The sequence below is a fragment of the Plectropomus leopardus genome, chromosome 15, assembly GCF_008729295.1.
Source record: "Plectropomus leopardus isolate mb chromosome 15, YSFRI_Pleo_2.0, whole genome shotgun sequence".
Classification (NCBI taxonomy): domain Eukaryota; kingdom Metazoa; phylum Chordata; class Actinopteri; order Perciformes; family Serranidae; genus Plectropomus; species Plectropomus leopardus.
The window spans coordinates 5,781,273-5,808,184 of record NC_056477.1 but is presented as its reverse complement, the minus strand read 5'-3'; the positions used below and the strand labels follow the sequence as shown (position 1 = coordinate 5,808,184).

General features: G+C 37.8%; 3 protein-coding genes across 3 annotated transcripts in view; 2 read left to right on the top strand and 1 right to left on the bottom strand.

The window, feature by feature from the left end:
• ppp3r1a (protein phosphatase 3, regulatory subunit B, alpha a) overlaps positions 1 to 13,271 on the top strand; it is a 39,789-nt gene extending 26,518 nt beyond the window's left edge. The window contains exons 3-6 of the mRNA XM_042502827.1: positions 2,890 to 3,066; positions 7,051 to 7,110; positions 8,034 to 8,218; positions 10,989 to 13,271. Coding sequence (XP_042358761.1) covers positions 2,890 to 3,066; positions 7,051 to 7,110; positions 8,034 to 8,218; positions 10,989 to 11,036 — 470 coding nt within the window. The 3' untranslated portion in view covers positions 11,037 to 13,271. The remainder of the gene's footprint in view (positions 1 to 2,889; positions 3,067 to 7,050; positions 7,111 to 8,033; positions 8,219 to 10,988) is intronic.
• A 983-nt stretch (positions 13,272 to 14,254) lies between these two features.
• pno1 (partner of NOB1 homolog) lies at positions 14,255 to 18,010 on the bottom strand. Its single transcript, XM_042502336.1, has 7 exons — positions 17,726 to 18,010; positions 15,849 to 15,995; positions 15,642 to 15,725; positions 15,195 to 15,255; positions 14,988 to 15,105; positions 14,687 to 14,757; positions 14,255 to 14,530 (listed from the first exon to the last, which is right to left on the bottom strand). The coding sequence occupies exons 1-7, from the start codon at positions 17,921 to 17,923 to the stop codon at positions 14,463 to 14,465; spliced, it is 747 nt and encodes a 248-aa protein (XP_042358270.1). The 5' UTR covers positions 17,924 to 18,010; the 3' UTR covers positions 14,255 to 14,462.
• Positions 18,011 to 18,160: 150 nt separating this feature from the next.
• dnaaf10 (dynein axonemal assembly factor 10) lies at positions 18,161 to 26,261 on the top strand. The gene is made up of 8 exons (XM_042502359.1): positions 18,161 to 18,527; positions 20,172 to 20,272; positions 20,527 to 20,657; positions 20,766 to 20,867; positions 21,029 to 21,144; positions 23,212 to 23,346; positions 24,228 to 24,325; positions 24,874 to 26,261. The coding sequence occupies exons 1-8, from the start codon at positions 18,342 to 18,344 to the stop codon at positions 25,079 to 25,081; spliced, it is 1,077 nt and encodes a 358-aa protein (XP_042358293.1). The 5' UTR covers positions 18,161 to 18,341; the 3' UTR covers positions 25,082 to 26,261.
• The last annotated feature ends 651 nt before the right edge of the window (positions 26,262 to 26,912 follow it).

The window sequence follows — 26,912 nt, the reverse complement described above, 5'->3', positions numbered from 1 at the left end:
ATTCTTATCGTTGATCAATCTATTAATCATTTTCTCGATTAATCAGTTGGTTGTTTGGTTCATGAAATTCTAGAAAATGGTGAAAAATGTTGATCACCCAATTGTCCTGTTTGGCCAGAAAATATTCGTATTTAAGAAGCTGTAATCGAATGCTTTTTTTCTCCCCTCCCTTATTATATGTATAGCATATTTTTGTGGGGCTATGTTTTGAACGTAGTTTATAAGTAGTCATTTTCTATTATGTTGTCTTGAGTATGTGACATGTATTTATGCATAATACATGTTTTCTTGGTAAGGTTTGATATGATTTTATATCATATTATTTCCCAGAACAGGAGACCATAATCTTTATTCTCCTCTTCTCCACCTCCATTGTTTGCCTGCAGCAGCTTGTAGAAGGGTGCTAAGTTCAAAACCTGAAGCATATAATATCACTACTGTTTGTTTTTGTGCCCTTGATGCCCTTCAATGATTTTTATAGCAGCCTTGAGCAAATAAAACTTTGTTTTTTTATCAAGTGACTTCCCGTCAGCTTCACTATGAGACTGAAAAAACCCACAAACTGTCCAGTAGAGGAGCGTTGCATCATCTCTGCCTCATGTGTCAGATGTACAGGAACGTTGGAGTAGACAGATGTTGACTGGATGTGAAGTACGCTGATAATACGCTGCTGCAGGGGCTGGTGTTCAGCTTAGTGGACTTCAGCGGAGTCAAAGGTTATACAGCTCCTTACTTAAAGGTTTCTAGTTGTCACTAACACAAGAGTCAGCCGCTGTAGTTGTTTCCATCCCAACTTCTCAATATCTGTCACACTCTCTCTTACTCCACCCCTACTCCTCCACCACACTCACACTCTGATTAGTCATCGTGCTGATGTAGCACAGCGTGTCCGAACGTTGAAACTCAAAACACAGCCCACATCTCTCTATCTCTCTTATTCTCTCTGTCTCAAATGCATATAAGGCTCACAGAATCAGTGACTTATTTAAATCGCTTCTTAAAATCCATATTTATAGACTTGCTTTTATCTGATGTCGTCTTTTATATTTTGTTTTATTTATCATTCCTATTTTATTTATGCTTTATTTATTTTTTATTTGTGGTTTGAGCTATGACATACAGCACGTCTTCTCTGTTGTTTCAGCGTTACAACTTAAACATGCCAAAGTTGGAACAACCGTCTGAGGAGCATGTGAATACAACAACAGCCTTGGCTGGCGGAGGTTCAGACTGGAGTCCGATTTAATCTGTCCTCGCTCATTCACTCACTGCTGTTACTGCACCATGTTAGGACACAAAACAAATTCATGAACATTCGGATGTTCGACAGGATAAACCCGTACATACAGGACACTAAAAAGAGTCGTTCAACGTATGTATGTTCATTTTTGCCCCTCGCTATCATTTTCATACTCACCAAACCATTTACTGACCAATATTTATAAAGGGTTCTCATTGGATTTTCGACCTGTGACTGAATTCATGATGCTTTTGATCGCTGCCTTGAACTTGCACTTTAAAATATCTGATTTAAATTTAAGTCTTTATTTCCACTCTGGGTTGTTGTGCCATTATAGTTAACGTCATAATAAGTCAACCTTTCAGTGTTATCTTTTCCTGTCGTTCACCTGATCCGGCTGTCCTCATGGAGGTCAATAAACCTGGAATGAACTCAATTCTTCACCTCACAGATCCGTCACACACACCCTCCACTCCTTCCCTCTGTTGGCTGTGTATTAAGATTAATAGATAGCTCATGTCATTTAGGATCCCAGATTAAAGGGAGTGAAGTAGTAGTTTGTGGTTGGCCGATGGGATCAGGTGACTATGTGTGAATGAGCTTATATAGTAATTAACAACTGGCTTTGTTATTGCTTCTGGATTACTCCTTGCTATTGTTGAGTATACCGGCTGAGGAGGTGGGCTGTTTCTGATGGCAGGAGAACAAAAGATCCAGACACCCTCTTATAGAAAAGCACCCGTAGACAACAAAGGCTGTAAGTTTGCAAAAGTTTTATCTGTGCATTTCTCTCTCTCTTTCTCTCTCTCTGTTAATTCCTCATTACTCCTTTTCCTCAGATATCTTTCCTACCTTTCCCTTGTTTCCTTTGGTGTCGGAGCAGTTCCAGGGCTGGCGACATATATCGTTTATGGTCGAGCAGTTGGAGCTTTTCCAGTAGTCTCACCCATTTGAGGTCTCTGTGGAGAGGAGCAGAACAAAATGTACTGTGGTTATAGTGGGTCTGCAGCTTGGAGCGGTTAGCGCAGGACGGAAGTGGTGTCCTTGACCTAGTTACAAGTGTTGGCTACTAAAATTTATGACTACTGTTCATGCAGGTGTTAGCGTGTATCTTTATATTTTGTACAAATGTCCACTGGCTTAGTGTGTGATTTTTTTTATCCATCTTGGTAGAATGTTGCTGCAGGTGAACAGAGCACCGTGGCTCATTTTTAACTCTTTCCTGCTTTCGTCTTGTACTATTACCTCAATATAAGGCTGCTCAGATATTAGAGATCTGTCAGTGCACCATGCATCTGTCCCCTGCATACTTAACCCTTTGAGACCTAAGCGAATTGGCTTGATGTCTTTCAAAAAAGATAAAAAGCAATAGCAACTTAAGAAGAAATCCAAAAGATTTGAAATGAATAACAGTTCTTGCCAAGTTGCTCATTGAAATTTTCTCATGTTTTCAAAAGAATGAAAACCAATTTGCTCAGTTTTGAAGGTTTCACAGGTGTCCACACGCAGCACAAGAAAAGTGATGTTGCTCCAGGTTTCAAAGGGTTAATCATTTGTTAATTAATTTTGGTGATCTAGGAGAACATCAGCTGAATGTCTGCAAAGAAAATGTCTCATCCGGATCTTTTTTCTTTTTTGTCTTTGTCCAGTCGATGCTGATGAGATTAAGAGGCTAGGGAAGAGATTTAAGAAACTCGACCTAGATAACTCCGGCTCGCTCAGCGTGGAGGAGTTCATGTCGCTGCCGGAGCTGCAACAGAATCCGCTGGTGCAAAGGGTTATTGACATATTCGACACGGACGGGAACGGAGAGGTGGACTTTAAAGGTAAGCAATAAACTCTGCTGTTGGCTCTTGGGTTTACAGCTTTATTCTGGTCTGTTAGTCTGTGAGCGGTGTCAAAGATACCACAACACTGCTTAAATGTTATTGGTATTTTGTCATATTTCAAAAGGTCTTTCTCACAATTGCTTCACTTTGAATTCTGCTTTGTGGTGCCACAGTTGTTTTTGTGACTTTAGAAGAGCTCCAAGTCCAGTCAAAGATTTACTGTCTGAATAGGTTTTTGAGTTGGCATTTGGCATCTAGGCTCTAATCTTGTCCCGCCTTGCAAACGTACACCGAGCTCAGTATGTCCCTAAAATATAACAGAACAGTTGCATCAGATCCAGAGGCCTCCAGATATTTTTGAGCTAAATATGAAGTGTTAAATGGAAATGTGACTGTGACCACCTATCATTTGACTGAATTAGGGCTGGGTATATATGCTTGATACTTTTAAGGTATTGACCGAAATAACACAGTACTAAGTGGTATTAAAACATCTCCAGTCAAATGATAGCTACATTTTATCTTTTTTGTGCCCAGTTTTAGGAAAGTACTATTTTGATGGTTTTTAATGTGACATGTGGATGGTCCGCTACTGCAGCAGCTACAGTCTATTCAGTTTTTGGTGTGTTGAAGCTCAGCGTATTTGACGGAGTTGGTAGTTCAGCATGTGGACATGCCACGCATTTTATGAAACTTAACGCTCCCATGCACACATTAGTGAATTGAAGTTGTGAAAAAAATATGATCACATGAAGCACTCTATGACTCTCAGCATACTGGTGTCGTAATTTATTAAACGATAGAAGTCATGTTGAGTTTCACAGAGAAATTCTCATGTGAACAGACTTTTTGCAAGACAGCAGTCAAGTTTACACCCCTAGAGCCAAAAAAATGGAGTAACCCAGCACTAGAGACCTGGTTTGCATTGAGACACTAGAAACTGCCCAAAGAATGACAACAACTAGGACGAAATATGCAGCTAAACCAGTTTTGTCAGTGTTAGTTTTTGTATTTCATCTCAGTGTAAATCAGCGCCATGAAAGCATCCTAACATGTATTCGGCCAGCTCAAGGACTTCGTCTACTGTGATTTCTCTCTCTCTCTCTGCATTATGTTCTGGGCTGGTATAATAATGTGACAGGAAACAGCAGTGGGTCTCTGGCTCTTTACTGTGGTACAATAGAAAGACATCAATGAGCTGTGTGTGTACAGTGACGGCGGTTGAGCTCATACCTCCTCCGTCCATTCAGGAAGGGCTTTTTCATTTCCCGTTTCATAAACATGTCATTAATCATTTAAATAAGCAGAAAACCCTTTTTTGGTCATTTTTCATGAGGAAAAAAATTTTCATATTTAACATGTAAAACTAATTACATATAAAACATTACAATAAAATATTTCTTAACATGTAACAGCTAAAATAGCTTAAATTACAATAAATGAAAACAACAACACCATTAATCATAAAAATATCTCCATACTCGTGGTACAATAGAATAACATTAATTAGCTGTGTGTGTGTGCTGACAGCGGTTGAGCTCATACCTCCTGATAAGAAACAAAATGGCCACATCAAACAGCGAAAGTGAAACCTTTAGTCAGTAACAGAAGCTAACTTTGCATGCTAGCGTTAGCTTTGTCATCACAACACTAAACTCATTAAAACTTAAATTAACGAACACAAAACTCAACAGGACTCACAAGACAACTCGGATGTTACACAACACAAGTTACAATATTTTGGTCACGTTAAAATCATAAATACTAAATGTTATCAACTTATTTTAGCAAAGCTCGGCTTAATGATAACTCACCTCCGGCATTCAGGAAGGGCTTTGACCGGAGCGAGCACGGACGTGCCTACATCATTACACGTCATTACACCCACAGTAGTACACACAGGTAGGAGATAATAAAACAAAAAACAAATCACAGGATCCAACAAAAAGGGGGGTGTTTTGGTAAAATTCACAATCTGGTAATATCATGGGTGTAATATAGTGAAGTTAATATTCATCTGCTACAATAAATACAGGTGCGAACACTGCACGTAATACATTTTAATTTTAGAGTGGGAACTCAAAGATGCTTTACATAGTAAAAATGATCAAAGAATACAAATACAATACAAGAGAACAAATAAAAACATAATATTTTATACAAAATACAGCACAAGTTAAACATTAAAGGCCCATATTGCTCCATATTGCTCACACGTATACGGCTGCCGGAGTATTTTTGGAGCATTTTCCAACTTCCGAAAATTCACCCTCAACAGTTGTAGTTGTGCTTGCGTTAGCTCGGAGAGGCAGCTAATGGCTAGGATCCGTGCCCTGAAGTAGAGTGAAGAAGCTAACGCTCTTTATTATTTATTGAACTGTCACAACAGCACATTACACGCCCTCTGTTGTTTACTTTCCACAATAGAAGACCAGCTTAAATTACTCTGAGCGTTTTGCTAAGAAGCAACTCAACAAAAATAGTTTACACAAGACACAAGGGTATTTTTAAAGCTTACTAGCATTAGCTAGGAGAGGCAGCTAACGGCTAACGTGGTTTACAGTAAAATACAACTGGATATAAACACGCAGGCTCACGGCCTTGAAGCAGAGTGAACCAAGACTATAATTTATCTGACTGTCAGGGCAGCGCATTACTCTGTTGTCTACTTCCCACTATAAAATACCAACTTACTCAGAGCATTTTGCTAAGAAGCAACTCAAGAAAAATAGCTTACACAAGACACAGGGATAATTTAAAACTTACCATGTATGTATAGATTTGCTCACTGATCTCCGAGCCCGCCAGGTCCTGAGTGCTGATAGTTTAGCTGCGACATAGTTTATCCTTCATTTCTGGATCTCAGTAACATCAGGAAAATCTCAACTAAATCTTAATGCTGATTGGCTATTGTAGCACAGCAACATAGGAAATTCTCGCTCAAGCTGAAAAATCTCAACTCCCGGCATGAATGTGCATCTTTGCATTGACTTTGTATGTAAACTCGCCACACAAAACACTTGCGTCGTGTTCGGTGTGAACACACCATAATGCTCAATCAAACTAAAAGTGATACAAAAAGTGAAAATTCACCCTCAACAGCTTTGGTTGTGCTTGCGATAGCTAGGAGAGGCAGCCTGAAGCAGAGTTAACCAAGACTATTATTTATCAGACTGTAACAGCAGCGCATTACACGCCCTCCGTTGTATACTTTCCTTGCTTCATGGCTTCATGTGCCATGAAAATATTAGATTAAAATTACTATCTAGCTAATGTTATGTAACTGTTTAGATGTTAACTTTACACTGACAGGTTTCATTTTTCAGACACTTGGTAGCATTTATGTTGAACTGGTTAAACCTACAGTTAAATCATAAAACCCCAACATCAACTTGTCACCAATTTAAAATAAATTTCACTTACAGCTAAGCTACATTAACAAAGAGCAAAAACCTTAATGAATAATGATTATAAAAATCACAGAAACATCTCTGTTGGAAGTTACAGTTGAGCCTGAGGTCTTCTGTGATTTAAATAATGGGGTTATGGCAAATATCAAGTTAATGAACAACTTTTTAGGTCACAACTTGTGAGTTTAACCAACAAGTAACAAGATACTTGTAATTCGAGCTGATGGGAACGAGCATCAGGCACACACCACTCTCTGAGACGCAGATCATAGGGCGTACCTATGTTGTGCCGATATAATCGTGCATCCCTAATTTGAAGCTAATCTTCTTTAATAAAGCTAACTCATATTTAGGGAAAACACTAATTAAATTGTATCCTAACACTGAATGAAAACTGTTTAGGGGAAAGATTTCTAGTACACTGATATGTTCTTATGTAGTTTTAGATGGACTTTCAGTTTATATTTGGTGTTTTCTGAATAAATTATATTCATCAAGTCTATTATCGGAGACTGTACAGACTGCCAGATAATCTGTAAAACTCTCAGCGCTGATTGTTCTCATCTCCCAGAGTTCATCGAGGGAGTCTCACAGTTCAGCGTCAAGGGGGACAAAGAACAGAAGCTTCGGTGTAAGTAAAGCTGCTTCTTCATTAAAACAATATGGTACCTGTTCATGGTGTCTTGTCTCCAAATATATGCTTGTTTTGCTGTTTTGGGATTTAAACCAGCCGGGGCTTTGTCTCCTGTGTCTCCCCTGTTCTGTTTGTCTCACCTTGCCTCACTTCTATGACATAAAACTACCTTGGGGAGAAATATAAATGTTTAGCAGTGTGGCAAATGAACTTTTGGGCTCACCTGGTAAAGGATAGTGGGGTAACAGAAAGTCACTCTCCAGTCCAACGACTCTCAAAAACAAAAAGGCTGGAAGGAAGTTGAGATGTGTCTACTTTCAGTGGTGCCAGCGTTAGGAAGAAAAGAGCATGTTTGATAAGGGCTTATTGTTTTGGTTTGCTCAAGAGTTTATAGCAGGGGACAGAGTTTAACCCTTTGAACTCTTGGTAAATTGGCTTGATCTCTTTCAAAAACATGGAAGAAGGCAATGAGCAACTTAAGAAGAAATGAAGAAATAAATATATAATTATGATAATTATAAGTTAAGTTCTCTGGACATTTTTCCTAGACTTTTTTTTTTAAATAATTTTTCTAAATCTACTAATTTCTTGCAATTTGTGGGACATGTCTTACAAGTTACTCATTGCCTTTTATTCCATGTTTCCTAAAGTATTAAAACCAATTCCCAAGGTGTACATACTCATGAAAGGCATCTGAATGCACAAGAAAAGTGATGTTGATCCAGGTTTCAGAGGGTTAAAAACAGAACAACACTTAATGTAAGAGTCTAGCAAATGTTACTGTGGTAGACGGCCCTCAGAGATTACTTTACTCTCCTAACGTTTGTTGCTCTGTAGGTGTCCTTGTGTAACTAATTTGCACTCTTTTCTAACTTTATGTCTGTTCCTCCCCTCTCTCATGCTTCGCCCTGCACTCACAGTCGCTTTCAGGATCTACGACATGGACAAGGACGGCTACATCTCCAACGGCGAGCTCTTCCAGGTGCTGAAGATGATGGTGGGCAACAACCTGAAGGACACGCAGCTCCAGCAGATCGTGGACAAAACCATCATCAACGCAGACAAGGACGGCGACGGCAGGATATCCTTTGAAGAGTTCTGTGCAGTAAGTCAAAGCCGTCCTGGGGTAATTTTTTGGGAGGGAGGTGACATTTCTGCTGATGCAGCATATTATGGTGAAGGCAAATGTCAAAGGGGAAAAACTCTGCAGAAACAAAACAGCTCTTGCTCAGGCTAGACAGCACTGGGTTTCAGTTTCACGCTTGCTGTTGAATTACAGTGTCAAGGGCCGTAAACATACATACACACTGTATGATGGGGCGCTAAAAATACTGAGCAAGCACTTAGGCTGTTATACTATAGGAGTGTCAGCAACACATGAAAGGTTACATTTATTCTGCATCGAGGCCGTCCAGCTGAAGCTTATGTAAGAATATTTATGAGCACTACTGTGAAATAAGCTTATATTTAAAGTGAGGAAGCAATAGTCAGGAGTGCACATAGTGTGCTGACATTATTACTAATATAAGGGGAGAAAAATCTGTTTTAAATCAAAGAGGTAGAGTTTTGTTTCTTTAAAACAAGAACGTAATAGAGTGAGGAGGGGTGGAGAGTTCGTACATTTCTTTGGAAAGATGAGTTTTCAGCTTGCAGTGATACACAGGGAGTGGCTCTGCTGTAATACTGCAGTGAGAGGATAATTGCAACACCAGGGACCAAAAAATTCACAACCAATTACGTATATCTGTTGGACAGTTCTCCTCTGTTAAATTAAACTTAATGACCAAGCCTAAATTAAAGGTCTAGTGTGTATGATGCAAGGGCATCTATTCATAACTATGTTTTCATTAGTGTATAATCAACTGAAAGTAAAAAATATCTACATACAGTAAGAAAAGAACATCTTTCCAGCAGTGACATTCTTCTTTAAGTAAAGCTAAGGCCATTTATTTTTATATTTCTTATTTTACAAACCTGATTCACAAGGTCTATAGAAATATTTAACTAATCAACAAGAAGTGAACAGTAGAAGGCTAGATCTCTGTAGAGAAAATCTGTTAAGCAGAGTTTATGAATCGACAGCTGACAATGCAGTCAAAAAATAGAAAGGAGTGGAGTGATGCAAGCAAGGCCGGTGCTTTTTTTAAAATTATTTTTTATTAATATCTGATGGAGTCATGATATTTTGATGTAGTTCAAATCAAGATATGACTATTTGATAGAAATGATTTCATCCTGGAGATATTTTGATGCCTCTGTAACAGTCAAAGAAAACAACATTTTTGCTCATCTATGACCGCTGGGATACTGATTTAAAATCTGGCCTAACAATTTAAAGGGAAAGAACACGGCCTCAATTATCTAATTCAAGATCAAAGAGGAAAAATCACAACCACGCATAACTCATCTCTTGTTGGACCCCAGTGGCGCCTGCAATGCTCAGAGACATATTCTGAAATGAAAGACAGTAACTCTGACAGACACAAGGCCCACATTCAACGGCTGCATCTCCGGAGCCTTGAACTGAAAAGAACTCGCGTCCTTGTGGGAGTGTATTTTCAGGATGGCGCAAGAGAATATTAGATCCCATTTGTAACAAAGGCGGCGACGCTCAAACACTTTAAGGTTCAGGGAAGAGACAGTGTGACATGATTTCAGTGTAGCTCATTGTGCAACTTATCTGAACGCTGTGGAGAGAAAGAAACTGTAACAAAGAGGGTGTAAAAATAGGACGGTGGATATAAAAATAGATTTTGTCACAAGGTTGGTAGTAGTAAAGAAAAGTGTGTTTACTCTTCCAGTGCTGCTGTAAGATTTCAACAGTATGTATAACACGTTTGAGCGTTAGAAGCTGTGTAGTGCTGAAACCATGTGTCGATTTGAAGCTGCACTCCACTGATTTTACCCACAGAGTTCAGTTTATATATTTGGTGTTAAGAACAGAGGCTGGATGGTGTAGTAAACCTGGATAAGGTGACGCAATCTGGGAAATGTAGGATCCAGTTTGTTTATATTTTAGATTTACCCAAACTAGAGACTTAACCTCCTCTGTCACTTCAAGGTTTGACCTTGCTTTGTTTAAAATGACTCGCGACATGTCAAAGTGTAATACTAAACTACACAATTGTTAAATTTAATGGAAAATTTTGCTAATTGGTGGTTCTAGGTATGGACAAATCCAGCAACCAAACCTTAAAAAGAGAATGTATTGTATGTTAGAGGTGGGGGAGGGTCTGACTCAGAGTAGGCTTTTTTTCATAGCAAACATTTTGACTCGTCACAGTAGGAGCACAGGTGCAACCGATGACGATAACTGCAACTCCAGGGCCCTGCTGCTGAGCATGCTGCTTCATGGCCGACAGCAGGGACACACAAGTTGCTCTGCTTGTGGATTTTAGGACATTTCTCAGATTTTAGGACAATTCTCAGATTTTAGGACAATTCTCGGATTTTAGGTTATTTCTATGATTTTAGGACATTAGGGGCTTGGACAGGACCTCTGTCAAAGGTTGCAGGGGATCCTCCTCTGGCACTTTTTTGAAGCTCTGTTTTCATGCTTTTTTATTCACTCTGGCACCTTAAAAGGCAAAATCAATTCCCCGTGTGAATCACTTTATTTTATTGTGAATAAGAAAATGACTGGGGAGACAGATTTAGCCCCCGGACGGTAAATTGAGTATCACTGGTTATCAGGATCACCTAATGAAACTGAGCCATCGTTAATGTTATTATTAACACCTGTGCTTTTGCCTCCTGTGACAACTCAGTATGTCTGTGTGACAAAGGGTTTGCCTGTAATATTAACATCACTGCCCACAACAGCACTGGATTTAAGAATATTTTTTCCTCTTCCTCCCTCTCACTCGCTCTCCCAGGTGGTCGGAGGTCTTGATATACACAAAAAGATGGTGGTGGACGTGTGAGCGCCCTTCCGCTTGCTGACTCCCCCCCTTCCTCCTCGACACTCGCTTTCTCCACCATCTCTGAAGATCTGCTCAAGACGTCCGGCAAAGCGCTCTCTGTGTAACTCAATGGAAGTATTCTCTCTCTTTCTCTCTCTCGCTCTCTTTCTTTCTTTCTCTCTCTCCGTGAAGCCACTTTTTCTTTCAAAAAGAACCACGGGCCTCGTGAAGCCAACTTTGAAGTGTTATTGAACTGTAAATCCTCTCAATAACCCGGTCGTAGCACTTTAAGAGACTGAAGGACATCTTATTTGTCATTCGCAAGAGCAACTCCAATTATGGATGAGGGGGGAGAGGCTGGTTGGCTTGTTCATATTTCATCCTTTCTCTTTTTTTTTTTTGTTAATTGTTATTTTTGATATTTATTTTTTGTTCTTGTCTTTTATAAAGAAGAAAAAATACAAGTATATCTACGGTTGTCTAGTGAGGGGAAGTGTATAGCATATTAACACTTGACTTACAGTACAACTAGAAAGTAGGGTATGAAGTGCCAACCAGAACATATCCAGAAACCAGTCCAAGTTATTACCTATCATCACCGCTGATGTCACGCCCAACTGGCTTGTGACACCTCCAACTGCACGACCTCGAGTCATATTACATGCAAAACTAAATTTCTGACTTTTTATGTCCTCTGTTTTAGCTTACAAGGTGTTTGGATTAGACCAGTAAAGCTTCCAGACACTCTCAGCAAAGCAGTTCATGTTTTTTTTTCTTTATTTGTGGTAAGATTGCTAGTTTTATTCATACTTAAGAATGTGTTTATATTGTTGGAGATTATCCTTGTTTCCTGTCATGAAATCATAGGTAGATTAAATTAATGCCAAGAAAATGTCTTTCCAAAATATTGTGGCTGCAAACTGATACATGGTTTACTCTTGATGAAGCATTTTTTTGCGTTTACCAGTGTGCATCCATAAGACAATCTCCAAAGCAAAGCCGCGCTCACACTGACAAATGAACTGTAGTGAAATCTTTAGATTTTTATTTAACGTTAAGAACAGAGGCTGGGTGGCAAAGAGTGAAATAATGGTGATATTATACACCGTTTGTGCGAGTGCATAGCAATTTAAGAGACTTATCTGCAGGCAGCGTTTTTTAACCAATATGTGTATATTAGGTAATCAATGTGCGCTCATCTTTAACAGCAGGAGGAGAAGGCTCTGCCTCTGCTTCACATGAGCCCTTCTGAATACTTTTTTCGGTACAGCGCAGGACGGGTCAGAGTTTTCTTTAACGCAACACTTAAAATCTTAACACGTTGGCAAGATCAGTGTGCAATGGGATAGACTGTATATTGTAGTTTTGTTTTTTTAGTTTTTTTTGGGAACGTGTACATTTCAAAAGTTGGCTTCCTCTCCCACTTCTTTTTCTGTCACAATCACCTAATTTTCTCCCCTCCGACCCACTAACACGAACAGGGAGAAATTCAACCAAATGTTTATTTCTAAGGGAAAATGCTTCCTACTATAAACGGCATTGGGATGGCTTTTGTTTTGCTTTGGAGGCCGACTGCAGGTTTGAACAGGAGTTTTCAGTCAGAGATGTGAAATCAGGAGCGCTCCGTTGTCCCTTATCCCAAAGCTCTGCACGGCTTGGGCCTCCCTGTGCTTGCATGACATGGAAATATATTTTTTGTTGTGCATGTAGATGCATTTTTTGAAATAATCCTCTTGTTTACACATGGATGGTGATGTTAATATATTTAAGAATTTAATGGTATACAATATGGATGTTGCCAAACTTTGGTAAATGTACACATATTATGAGAGGTAATCCAAATGAACTGAACTACATGTAACTTTTTGTATTTTACCCGGGTCAGCGAGATGCTTCTATTCCAGTAAAAGTTGCATATCTGATCCTGTCTCAAACTGCCACACACTGTACTCAGCTTAAAGGGGAAATTTTGATGTTTTTTTCTTTCTTTTGTATATAAGTATTTGTTAAATGCAGTTCTGGCTCTCTGTTCTCTGTATAGTTCAGACCGCGCTTTAGTTTGTAAGTGCTATTTTTTCTCAGAGGGACTTGGGTTCTTTTTAGTTTGTGTGGGGGATATCTGAAAAGATTTAAGTTTGAGAACCTTTTTTTTTTCCTTTTTCTGCATGCTGCATCTTATGCTGTGGGACTGTTGGAAACTTGATACTGTATGAAAATTAAATAAAATTTAAATAAACTTTGAAATGTTGAAAGTAATCACCTTGTTGGTCATTCTTCCAAAACCTCATTTCCCTTCAGGATGTTATTGAGCTGACTGAAGAGTCATTAACACAAACTTTGTCAGGCTGCAGTGTAGAGTTATCTATCAGTTAAATTTAAAGGTGCCAGTTAGTGACAGTTTAACTTTCTGCTAATGCTAACCTCCAGCTGTTGATTGAAAGCTTTAAGTCCTCAGCAAAAACAGGTTCAGCTCCAGATAAGCTGGATCCTTCTACTTTTACAGTATTATAACAGTATTTTTAACTTTATGACAGTACTTTATTGAACTTTATATGGCAGTAGTGACTTGATTTAACTTTTTAATTAAATAATTTTGTATTTCAGTAGTTTGCATTAGGCTCAAAATTATTTTCAAGGTATTGATATATTGTGTATCATGATTCTCCGATATTATTCTACAGCCAAATAGCTCCACCCTAACTTCAGTAGTTGGGTAGCCCAAATTTTCCTAAAATTGGAAAAAGAAAATGCAGATTCATTTCCATCCACTACTGTAATGCAATTCTTCAGTTAGGTGCCGCTGCAGAAGAGAACGCAACAAGGTAACATCATTAAAGGGCCATTCAAAACCTCATATGAAGAATCTAAAATCCATAAGAGAGAGAACACTGGACAATGGAAATAGAGTTACAAACAACTAATATTACAGCTGTGTGCTTTTGGAAGAGTTATCCTAACAGTCCTGCGTCCACGTAAGCACAGTTAAAGCCTCCAGAGATGACGAGGAGAGCTTGCAGAGGCCTTTGCTATGACGTTACATCATTCATTTGCTGGATCTATTTAAATTGCACTTTGTCGCATTTACCTTTTATTGATGCACCAACATTTCCACCTCAACAAAAGCATGAAAATGTTTGCAATATTTCCAGATTTGAGTTTCCAAAAATGTTTTGAGCAAATTCGAAAAAAAAAAAGAGGTGGATGGAATAGCACCTTGCATTGAATAAAACCCAATGTACTGGGGATTGAAATTATTTATTTACACAAATAATGCTTACATATAACTGCACTCTGTTCATGCATGTATCATTATTTTGCCTCATGTTTTGGGTCAGCAGGCCACAACAGAGGAACCTGAGGTGTCGGTCCAAACAGTCACAGATCAATGTGGGATTCCCACCAGCCAGTGGGGTAAATGATAAATAACACGCAGCAGCCCACCAGACTTCAGAATCTCTCGGCAGTCCGGCTAGCCACCACCCTGATGTTGCCGTAGACCTTTGAAGGTGGACTTCCTGTCGAGGCAAAAGAGGTTTAAAGGTCAATTCTCAGCACTGCATGTGCATTCAAAGAGTTTTGTTCCAAATGCAACATCAACCGTCTGATAAACTCTTAGTTTACTGTATCAAATACTTATACAAATACTAAGACAAATACTAAAACTTTCTTACCTAAGATTAAGTTACATATCGCTGTCCGGGCCATCTTGATATTCTGGAAAGATCCTAATAAATGAACTTTTCTGTTGGGAGACAGATGAAGGAGTGTTAAATAATACTGTATCAGAAGTACAATGATACTTTCTGCATTTTACCACAAAACACAAAGCCTAGCAAGGACAACTTTTGTGAATTGTGAAAATAATGTGTATTATTATCAATCAAATAACTGATGAAAATAATCGAATAGAGATTAATGATCATGTTATTAATAGTAACAGGAAAACTGAAAAATGGTGGAAGGAGAACTCACGTGTCTGCAAGCACAATGCGAGTCTTTGTGACATTTTCGATTGTGAATTTGGTCTTTCCTCCCTTCCCTGCTATTCTGCCAATGGCTCTGGATAAGTGGTCTCCCTTCAGGGGTTTCACTGCCAAGACGAGGACATGAGAATAAAACTGACTACACATCATAGGTATAATGAGTTGAGACAGAGTTATCATGTCAGTGCCATCTTACCGTCTGTGACATCGAAGCTTTCTAGGAAAAGCTCGTCTAATCTGATCAGAGCGAGAGCATCCTGGGAAGAGAAAGTGTGGGCGTTACATCACAAAGAAAATCAAAGCAGGTTCAAGGGACATTAACATAACATCAAGAATCAAATACTGTAACAGCTATTATGAAGCTAAGTGCTCAGATTTAAATTTCTACCTCTCCACAGTCAAATATGTAAATAACACACAGCACCAACTCCTTGATGTGTTATTTGATGAAAGTGCAGTATCAGCACACCAATTACCAAATCTAGTCCTAATCCTTAATCTTTAGCACAGGATCCACACTTAACGTCATCTAAAATGCAGATTTTGTGCACAAACAGACTCAAAAACCTGATTAAAAAAAAGATTTGAGGAGTCATAAATCAAAAACATAATAGTTACCAAACCCTTTCGTTAGAGTACTTACTTCAACCTGGAATCCCAGAACAAACGCTTTAACAAAATCTGCTGCTCTCGTGAGCGAGGCGATGTCCTGTGTTTCTTTGCACGTCTGAAAAACGGAAAGCATATTACACACACTGAGGACTCAACCGTGGGAAACAGATAAAAACAGTACAGAAGGGCGTTGGGCTCAGTTAGGTCAACATTGCTTATATATGATGGAAAAACTTACTTTGATTTCAACATTCCTAGTTTTGAGGTTGAATCTAACTTGAAGCTGTAGGTTCTCTACAATGGGGGTGAAAATCTTGAGCCAGTTTTCTTTCAGTGGGGTGTACCTGTGACTTGGGACAGGGATTTTGCGCATCTCATCTGGTCCCTGAAACACACACATAATGATTAATTTACCATGTAACAACAGCATTAACAAAACTGTGTTCTGAGGCACTAAACTGACATTTATCTGAAGACCACCTTTGTTACTGAAAATTACAGAATCAACAATGCCTTCATGGAAAAACAGAAAATTAAGTTAAAGTCATGTGGACCCAAAATTTAAATTCCCAAAAGAATGAGCAGAAGTCTTAGCAGCACAATCTACTGAGGTATTAAAACTAAAGCAAGCACACTTGTCATTGTGACTGATTGTCCTTTTCAGCATTTAATTACTGATGCATTAATTTGCATGCTTAATTTTCAAAGTTGTGGGTGGTCTCACTAATCCTTGTAATGCTGGGTAGGTATTATTTATGAATATTTTATGAGCCTGTCCACTGTTTTGAATATAAAGCTTTTTTTTCTACAACATAGCTTGTGATTGAAGTCATTACATAAGAGTATTGTGTTGTGAAATAAAATACATTCTCAAAAATTAAATAAATAAATAAAATAAAATAGTGCCACAAAAGAAGAGCCGGTAAGTGCAAGTATAAGATTAAGTATTAGGTGGTTTAGTGCTAGCTTTAAAGATCTGTAGCCTCATAAACATGGATTTTCATGCAGGAAAGCTTGTCTCATTTTGACAAAATTAAATTAGAATAAGGAAAAAATTTAATTAGATCAAATCAAGTTTGTAGCTATTATGACCTCACAATTTTTAATCTAATACCATTTAATCAGATGTAAAGCTTTATGATTATAGAATTGAATTTTGGACATGTAGACACCTTGGCTGCATTAACACTGACAAGGAACATTCTGGTTCACATCGAGTACTTTTGCTTTTCACACTTTAATTTCATCACATTGCATCGCTTTAAGTACTGTTGCATTAAATTACGCTAAACCTAATTTTGACAATCAGTCCCTTCGACACTATGGAACTGTCGACCAATACAACTGAAAATGCAACCCAGTTTAATTGTTTTTAATAGTTGTATTCAATCATGGCTAAAGGATAAAAACACTGTTCTCACACGGTAGACACACCTTTATTTTGTAAATTACATGGCTGTATTTCTGTGTATGGATTTGTGTTAGTATTGTTTAGTATATTTAGTAGTAATATGTTTATTTGTAGATGTACATTTGGGGGTGTATTTGTGATATTTGTGGATGTATTTTGTGTTTTGTGTGTGTGCATTTTCTTTACTTTTTAATATTCTGGTTCTTTTTTTTTAAGCCACATGTGGACAGATGTTGCAAATTAGCATTTGACTACAAACACTAGTCACAGGCCATCTGGTTTTTGGCCATAAATGTACATTCCTAATACTATTGTGATGTCCATATCAAATAAACTATAAACTTTTACTGTAATACTTTTACTACTTATTATACTTTATACTTATACTTATACTTTACTACTTACGTAACACTTAATACTTTTACTTACGCAACATTACCAATACATTTGTCACTTTGAATATTTTTACAGTGTTGTTGGTGCTTTAACAAAAATCTAAATATTTATTCCACCACGGTTGTTTGTCCCATGTGCTGCTTGTCAAACTTACCGCAGCTTTATTTAGTACATTTACAAAACGATACTGCGCATGCGCAAAATAGTTGTTACCTTCTGTGTGACAAACATTAAATAAACGCGCATTTGGATTGACGTTGGATAACATTTGGACACCGCACAGAGCCGGGTACACAGGCAGCACTTACCCGTAATTTGTCGCTTGAAATCGGCGGAAACTGCGGCCGTTTGCTCGCCACGGGCCCCTCTGTGTCCATGTCCGCTCCATCTTGTTCACGTTTTCGCTTCTGACTCTTTTTAGATTTCACCTTTGTGAAAGACTCCGCGTCGTCGATACTCTCCGTGGCGGCGCCAGACTCCGGGGTTATATTTTTATCCGTGTCCATCCTCGAAACTAGTTTTAAATCAGATTAAAGAGTGAAAACTGAGGCAGAGTGTGGGCAACAGAGGCATGAGAGTGTCCTCGTGCAGCGAAAAGGACCCCAATTGTCACACTGTCGGCGCATGTAGATAGAAAATAATAAATCCTTGCGTCGCGATCGACAAATATATCTCGGTTGATTTTAAAAATTTATTTAAAATGATAAAATGTCTAAATGTATTGTCTGTGTATTTGAAATACGTCAAACATTTGCTTGAAATGTGTACATTTTGTCAGGCATCTCTTTGGGCAGCCGCACGCCTTATGCGTCTACGTCTTAACGTCATTTGTTTTGGCAGAGAGCTACACTGCGTTGAAGTGTTTCTTGGTACTTTTACAAGAAAAAATATACTTTTTTACATATTTTCTCCTTAATAGCAAAGATGTCATCGCCACTAGCAAAGCCCCAGATCATTGCGCACTTCCAGAAGAGCTTAAATTACACGGTTTTCGACAGTAAATGGATTCCCTGCAGCGCGAAGTTTGTCTGCCTCGGGAACTTTCCGAGAGGAACCGGAGTCATGCAGATATACGAAGTGCAGCACGGAGAGGCTCAGCTTATCAAGGAGGTAGATAACACTTGAACATTTTGCTCTTGTTTGCTTTGGTCCACGTTTTTCTCAGAAATTCATAATGTAAACGGCTTATCTTTGGGGCTAGCTAGCTTATCTAAGGGCTAGAAAAGTCTTGCTAGTTTAGTGTCTCCATAGCAACAAGCAACATGAATACAGCCTGTACTCATAAAGACTGTATATAAAGATGCCCCTACAAGTGAAAAGTATTAAAACAACCTCATATATATGACTAAAGGTAGTGCTTAAACTATTGTTTACATACTGTATACAGCCTAAACCGTTTGACAGCCAAGTGCACCTGTTCTTAATAAAACACTAATTAACAGCGCATTGATCAATCAGTGCTTCATTAAGAGCAGTGGCACTGAGAACTAGCTATGCTGATGATACACAACTGTACATCACCGTGTACCCTGATGACCTGGGACCAGTTCATGCCTTTTTTGACTGTATTTTAGATATCAAATCATCATGGATGTCAGAAAACCTCCTACAGCTCAACTAGGAAAAAAACTGAGGTCTTAATTTTTGGTCCTGAAGCTCAGAGAGAGAAACTGATTTTAAAAACATTATCACTTAAACCCTGTCAACAAGTAAAAAAAAACTGGGAGTTATCTTTGATTCGGAGCTTACGTTTGAACCCACATCAGAAATATTACTAAATGGCATTTTATCATCTCAAGAATATTGCCAGAGTCTGATCATTTCTCTCTCGAGCCAACACAGAGACATTAATGCATGCTTTTATTATCAGCCGAATTGATTATTGTATTGCTCTGCTTTTTGGTCTCCCTAAGAAAAATATGTTTTATTTGCAATTGCCACAAAACTCAGCTGCTGATTTTAAACTCTCTTCATTGGCTATCACTGTGTTTCAGAGTCAAATTTAATATCCTTTTATTAGTTGTTAAAGCGATTAACGGTCTTGTTTCTAGTTATTTTATCAGATTTGCTTTTGCAGAGCCTTTGGGTTGGGTATTTTGGTTTTAATGTATGAAGCCCTTTGTGTTACAGTTCATTTGTATAAAAAGTATTATACAAATAAGGTCTGATTAATTGACTGATATATAGTGTGGTACCAACAGGTTTATAACAATAAGCTATGTCAGTGTATATAAATCAATGTACACACTCACACACTCACTATGGTGGAACAGAGAAATAAATACCTGTCATTCATCACAAACGTTGTAAATATCTAAGTTTTCCCTCTTCACACAGTGAAGTGCAGAAAGACTGTATTTAATCAGTGGAATCCACTAGTTTTTATTACAACACACCTGTCATACTTGGTTTTTTTTTTGTTTTTTGGTTTTTTTTTACTAAAGTAGACTTTTGTTATTATTATTGTTACTACAGGTACTGCATAGGTGTAAATGTATTTTTTAGCATTATATATCACCTGTGTAGCCTAAGAAAGTAGAAGAAATATGCAAAAAGTAGATTTGAATGCATTTTATAATAGGAGAAAATAACAGTCTTTAGCAACATAGCACATGTCTAATTTCTCTCACATGTATCAAGACTTAATGTTTGTACATTTGGGTTTTTTCCATAAACACACTGTTCAAGATTGAACCAGGGGTTCCCTATTTACTGTTTTTTCACTTGTTTTTGCATTGCTTTTTTATGTTTCAGGTAGAGAAACCGAAAGCCATAAAGTGTGGGACGTTTGGAGCCAGTTCTCTTCAACAAAGGCACATAGCAACGGGGGATTTTGATGGAAATCTAAACATATGGTATTATATCCACGTCCATTTATGTCACACATTTGTGTTTTTCCATGATATAAAATGGTCAAAGAAATGTTTTAAAAGCTGAAACTGACTCAACTTTTTTTTATTAACAACTGCATGTGCTGACCGTAGAGCCCAAATTTAAAGCTGTTTTAATTCCAAAGGATCAATTATAATTTGCCTCTCAACAGAAAAAAAAGGATTAATTGCAGTCTGAATTCATTGAATGCAAGGACACTCTGACCCTGTTTATACAGGAATTTAGAGATGCCTGAAGTTCCAGTGTACACGGTAAAGGCCCACAAAGAGATAGTGAATAGCATTGATGGTGTTGGCGGCCTGGGGATTGGTGATGGGGCACCTGAGATAGTCACTGGAAGCAGAGACGGTAAGAGCATTAAGACAGTTTAAAGCAGTTCACATTTAAAACCTTTTCAAAGCCTTTACTGAAAGTACAGAGAGAAGTTAACATGTTAAATTCTCTTGTGTGTTACAGGGACAGTAAAGGTGTGGGATCCCAGACAGAAGGATTCACCTGTAGCCAACATGGAGCCCATTGAAGGAGAAACCAAGAGGGACTGCTGGACTGTTGCTTTTGGTGTGTAAAATATATGTTTTCAGCTTAAAAGTACCTGCATCCATATTGTTTAGATAACCTGTTTTAGAAATGCAACCAGTCCTGTTTCAGATACCTGCTTTCAGACACACGTATGAGTGAATGAAAACAGTGTTCATTTTACTTTGACCTTGTCATTAAAGGTCATGCCTTTAACGATCAGGACCGCTGTGTGTGTGCTGGTTACGACAACGGGGACATCAAGCTTTTCGACCTGCGGAATATGTCTCTCCGGTGGGAAACCAACATTAAAAATGGGGTGAGGTGAACACTTGTGTTGAAATAGTGAAACAGCTGCTAACAGGCCACAGTCATGGAAAATCTGGGAAAGTCATTGAATTTTACAATCATGTGTTTGTTTTCTCTAGACCTGGAAAAGTCATAAAATCATTTAAAAATCTTTAAACATTTTGGAAAAGTCATGAAATTTAGTTGCACGTGATGAAATGAAATAAGTAATTATTTTCTGTAGTTGTTGACGTAATGTAGCTCTAATATACATTATTGGGTCTCATGAAGGAAACTTTATATATGAACAGATTTTCTCTTATATTTGCTCATATCCACGATTTGTTTTTATTGTGTTTGTACCCATGGATTTTTGGAATTCATCAATGTTTTCTTTACTTTCACAATCCACAAATAATTGCTGTGTGCAAGAAAAAATAAGTTTAACATTATAAGGAACATTTGAAACATGCATGAATATAATTTTACGAAATTTAGATGATCAGTACTTATAATGAATGGATTATTTAATTTAAAGTTTAAAGAAATATAATATACTTGGTCCACTGATGCCAATTATTGTGTGTCCCTCTGCTGACCAGAGCTGCAATTTAACTAAGTACATTTTCTCAAGTACTGCACTTAAGTACAAATCTGAGGAACTTTTACGTTACTTGAGTTTTTTACGCCACTTTTTACTTCACTGTATTTCAGATGGGAATATTGTACTTTTAACTCCACTACAGTTATTTGGTGCAGCTAAAAAAAAACCAATTAGTCGATTAATAAGTATAATTCATTAGAAATTTATTAGCAACTATTTTTATCATCATGTAAATCATTTTTCATGCGAAAAAAACATTTCATGATTCCAGCTTCTCATTTATATGTTGTATGAGGACTTGCTACTTTTACTTTTATTTTATTTATTTTATTACATTTATTAAACCTTTCTGAATGTGAACTTTTACTTTTAATACTTTTAATACATTTCCCTGAAATTTGATTTACTTTAAGTTTATTTTGGTCTTCATCAGTTTCACTACTGCAGGAGTTCTTCTTTTTACAGCCTTTTTTGGTGTCACGTCTCCAGTCTTGGCCGTGTGTCAGAGTCTGTGCACAAGGCGCCAAATCTGCTATTATATAGTGTTTGGGGGGGTTGCCTGTGTTAATATGTGAATAACGATCAAGTGGGATTCATTATTGAGCACACCTGGTCAGAGCAGATTTGTCTGTTAAGAGCATTCGGTGCATCTGGAGTTAACTTCTCTTATATTTTCTATAACCAGAAAATGAAAAGAAAATCTAAGATAAATTAAAGAGAATGTTGCTGCAGGAGGCCCAGTGTGTGACAACGTTTTGTTTACTATCACCTACGTTTCTTTATTTTCTCCCTGCATGCTGTCTCTCCCTTTATGCATGCCAGCTAGCTGACATTATGTTTGAATAAAGTTTGATGTGTTTGATAAAACGCCAGACAAGAAGGGCAAGAAAAAAAAATGTTATTATGAGCCCTTGAAAAATCATGGAAAAGTTTTGAAATTTTGCCCATGAAAATGTGTGGAAACCCTGTGCTATTAAGTAATGTGACAGCCTGCGTGGTATGTGATTAGAAGAGGATTTCCTCTTGATTTCTTTCGTCAGACAGAGTGGCACCACAGCGAGAAAGTTATAACAATTTCTGAAGAAAAGGGGAACAAATTCAGTCTGCTCAGCTCGAAAACACAAAGAGAAGTTCTCATATTGAGATCTGATGTTTTTATTAATCTGTATAAACATACATTATTTCTTTTGCACTGCACCTGAATCAGAATGTAGACACAAACAGGGACAAATGTGGAGACTGAGCTGAAAATGACTTCCCACAGGGGAGTCTGAGGTGATGCACGTTCCCTTCACACGTCATAAAAAGCTCCGCACTGGTTTTATTACTCAGTCGTCTCTATTATTCATCACCTCTTGAGTGTAGGTGAACCTTGCAGGGGTCATTATGTCCATTTCAACATGTTCTGTCGTACAGAGTAAAGTTTATGTTGGAGCCGTGCCTTGTGATAAACGTACAGGAAGTAACTGTTATTTTTTCTTACATCATATCCAGGTATGCTGCGTTGAGTTTGACAGGAAAGACATCAACATGAACAAGCTGGTCGCCACCTCACTGGAGGGAAAGTTCCACGTCTTTGACATGCGGACCCAACACCCCACCAAGGGCTTCTCCTCTGTTTCCGAAAAGGTAATTGACCCTGGGTGGAGAGAGCCAGACGGATGTTTGGCTCCCACGTACGGGAAAAATGTCAAAAGGTTATTATCGTTATTATTGTTTTTACATTTGTCTGGTACAGTGGGAAACACGGGCACACGTCGTTTTGACCATTTTCACAGCTGGAAGTGTTTGGGCTTGTGTTTGTCTAATATTCTCTGTGGCTTTGTGACACCGGCCAAAAATGACACTGTGCCGGTGCGGAGAGAGAAGTGTGGCGTTTTGGGGGAAAATGCAAGAAAAACACACTTAAGTCGGCGTTAGTGCGCAGCCCAGCTCTCAAAGTGTTTGCGAGGTCTGAGAGATCAGAGGCCTCGGCTTTCTAAATATTTGTCCAGTTCTTCTGAGCGATCAACAGTTGGCACATCAACATCTCCAACCATGAATCATGAGGTTCCATCATCAGATAATTTGTTATAATGTAAAATCAGTGTTGCTCTACAGTCTGAACACAAAGCTTTGGATTTTGTTATTATATTAATTTCTATATTATTTAGAGAAAGATGTCAAAACTGAAGATGAAATTGGTAAGTGGATTGTGGGGGCGTTCTTTGCTTTTTTTTTGTTAGAGTATTAATAAGATATATTTTGTTTTGTTTTTTTTGTCTTTTCAGTGTCAGCATATTATAGTTGCATTTTTGTTTTGTTTCTGTATACCTGACTAAGTGGTTCCAAATAACTCATTAAAGCTGTAGTTAAGTTAGTTAGTTTGTAGAAACCTGACTTATCCACACAGTATGACATGATAAAGATAATCTGTTAAAAAAAACAAAAATCATATCACCTCCTTGTTATGTTTTTTTTTGCTAATTTGAATGTTTTGAAAAGTAAATTATCCCTCTTCTTTATTTCAGGCTCATAAGTCGACCATCTGGCAGGTGAAGCATTTGCCCCAAAACAGAGACATCTTTATGACTGCAGGAGGAGCAGGCAACTTACATCTGTGGAAATAGTAAGTCATCCGTCTTTAACTACAAGTGTTTTGTCCCATTTCAAGATACATATGTTTTTATCATGATGGTGTTTTTACAAGAATCAAGTTTACTACGTTCTTACAAAATAATCTCCTTAAATTAGTCAAACATGGCGAATCTTAGTGGTTCACATTAGAGGAGTAACACTTTAGAGGTGATGGAGGGCATTAGCGGATGAGATATTTATGTATGTATGTGTATCTGTATTATGTACGCGTATGTATGTATATGTACTGTATATCAAAGAGGGATTGCAATGACGGGGTTCTGTGAGGCTGCCTGTTAAGTTGGATTTATTTATTTTTAATTCTATTTATTTAATTATTTATTGCTTTAGTTTGTCTAATCTGATTTTATTTTATTTTATTTTTTTCACTGTGGATCCTTTTATATCTATATAATGTGTATTTTTGTATTAAGTCTAAAAGTCTGTACATTTAAATGTTAAAATGAATAAAAATTTGAATGACAAAAAAAAAGAAAAAATTCTCTCAAATACTTATTTGTGTTTTGATGTCGTTTACAGTGAGTATCCCGCTCAGAGAAGCAAGAAGGATTCAGATGACATGGATGTGGGCGTCGCTGGCTCTGTTAACCTCTTACAAAACGCCACTCTGTCCACTCAGCCGATCGCCAGCCTGGACTGGAGCCCCGACAAGCAGGGCCTGTGTGTGTGTGCGAGCTTTGACCAGACGGTCCGCGTACTCATTGTCACCAAACTCAACGTGGTGTGAAACTGAAGTTCAAGATCTGTGCGTCTTGACATGAAATGAGACACAGCTGCAGAGATGCAGCAACGGTGAGTAAATCGCTGCCTTTTTGTGAGGCGGAATAGTCTTTTATCAGAAGACAACAATTTCCTACTGTGTTTTTTGGCTGCTGTCTCTCGATTTTTTCTCTGTAGACTCATCTTGCCAGAAAACCATTTAACTCAAATGAACTTGGAAATCCTTGGTTGGTGTTATGCTGTGTGGCTTCTGTTAAATGCTATCCCTGAAAAATGTGCTGAGCCCTGCAGGCAGTGTTAACCTGTAGTGCAGAGAAATACAATGATACCTTTCCTGTTTTATCAAAAAAGCCTCTGTTGAGATGAACGAATGAGTCATTCTGCCTCTGGCTTGGATTAATAGTTTTGGGGGAACAAAAATATTTTTTAACCATTTCCATTTTTGTAGGATGCTCACAGAAATACTGTCTTTTGTTGCACTATTGGTGAACACTGTTGAGATCCAGTTTTGTGTGTTGTTAAAGTTGTCACTTTTGATATTCAATTTTTATTGAAACTCCATTTTCAAATTAAATGTGATTTTGGAGGAACATATTCCTTAGTGTCCTCTATCCAATACAAATAGCTTGGCTAAAATCAAGAGGATTTTTTGTATTGGTGAACATAGAGTGCCTTATTAACTCAAGACAACATATAATACACAGTTAGCAAACTGTGACTCACTCAAGGATTTAAGAAGATGAGTGCATGTAATTGTTAGAGGGTTACAAGTGTTATCATATCCAGCATTTGAACTTGAAGAAGTCCTGTAGTTCCTGATCGTCCTCTTGTCTGTCATGGATTCTCGCGTAGACGCTCATCAGCAGCTTGGTCATGCACTTCTCATCCAAGATGTCGATGTATTTCTCTATACAACCTGCAAACGTCCAAAGATTAATGCATGAACATTACTGCATGAACATTACTGCAGTCACACTGACACCAGTGCTTCGTCATACAAACAGTTACATTTCAAATACAATACTTTCAAATACTGTCAAGTTGTTGAAAGTGTTTGTTTTTTTTTAATTTGCCCAATCCACTCAGTTGGAGTTGACAATTTTGTCTTAAATTGGGCAATATTTGATGTGTAAATCTCATCAATCTCTCATTTGAGACTTTATGTGGCAATGATAAATGAACCCTTAGGCCCTAAGGCTTAGGGCCTGCTTTAATATTACACACACTGGTATTGCTCTGTGCACAAAATTCACTTTTCAGAATCAAGCTTTAAAAAATATTATACATTAATATTATTTTATACTTCGTTGCGTTATTTTTTAACATCATAAATATCAAATATTTGTCATGACGTCACAATGTTTTTAGATGAAAAAAAAAAAAAAAAAAAAAAAAAATTTTTTTCCATATAACACATGCAAAGTAGTTTTTTTTTTTTTTTTTTGATTATCACAGCCTGGGATATGTCAGTGATTTGCAGCAACATTGATTGTGACAGTGCATCAAGTGGAAATACCATGTATTTTCTCCATATGCCATAAAAATGTCATCAGGTTGAAAAAAGTGAAAATGTCGAATTCCAAGGCAAAAGCCCAGAATGACACCCAGAAATAATACAATGCATGTTTTTATGCTTTGATGGCTGTGGGATCAGAAATTGCAGTTTGAATGGGTTTCAGTAGTGGGTTTCAATCTTAAATTGGGCAACATTTGATGTGTAAATCTCATCAATCTCTCATTGGAGACTTCATGTAACAATAATATATTAAACATCTCAAGATACTTAAATGACCTGACTTGCCTGGACAAAGTCAGTAATTTATCTCTGACATCATGCT

Bases quoted from the DNA above. Each gene is read 5' to 3' on its own strand.
- pno1 (XM_042502336.1), bottom strand. From the start codon at position 17,923: ATGGACACGGATAAAAATATAACCCCGGAGTCTGGCGCCGCCACGGAG. The intron at 15,726-15,848 runs GTAAGTTTTTCC...TCCGTTTTTCAG, and splicing joins CTAGGAATGTTGAAATCAAA to ACGTGCAAAGAAACACAGGA. The intron at 14,758-14,987 runs GTGAGTTCTCCT...GTCTCCCAACAG, and splicing joins CGCATTGTGCTTGCAGACAC to AAAAGTTCATTTATTAGGAT.
- dnaaf10 (XM_042502359.1), top strand. From the start codon at position 18,342: ATGTCATCGCCACTAGCAAAGCCCCAGATCATTGCGCACTTCCAGAAG. The intron at 18,528-20,171 runs GTAGATAACACT...TTTATGTTTCAG, and splicing joins AGGCTCAGCTTATCAAGGAG to GTAGAGAAACCGAAAGCCAT. The intron at 23,347-24,227 runs GTAATTGACCCT...TCTTTATTTCAG, and splicing joins TCTCCTCTGTTTCCGAAAAG to GCTCATAAGTCGACCATCTG.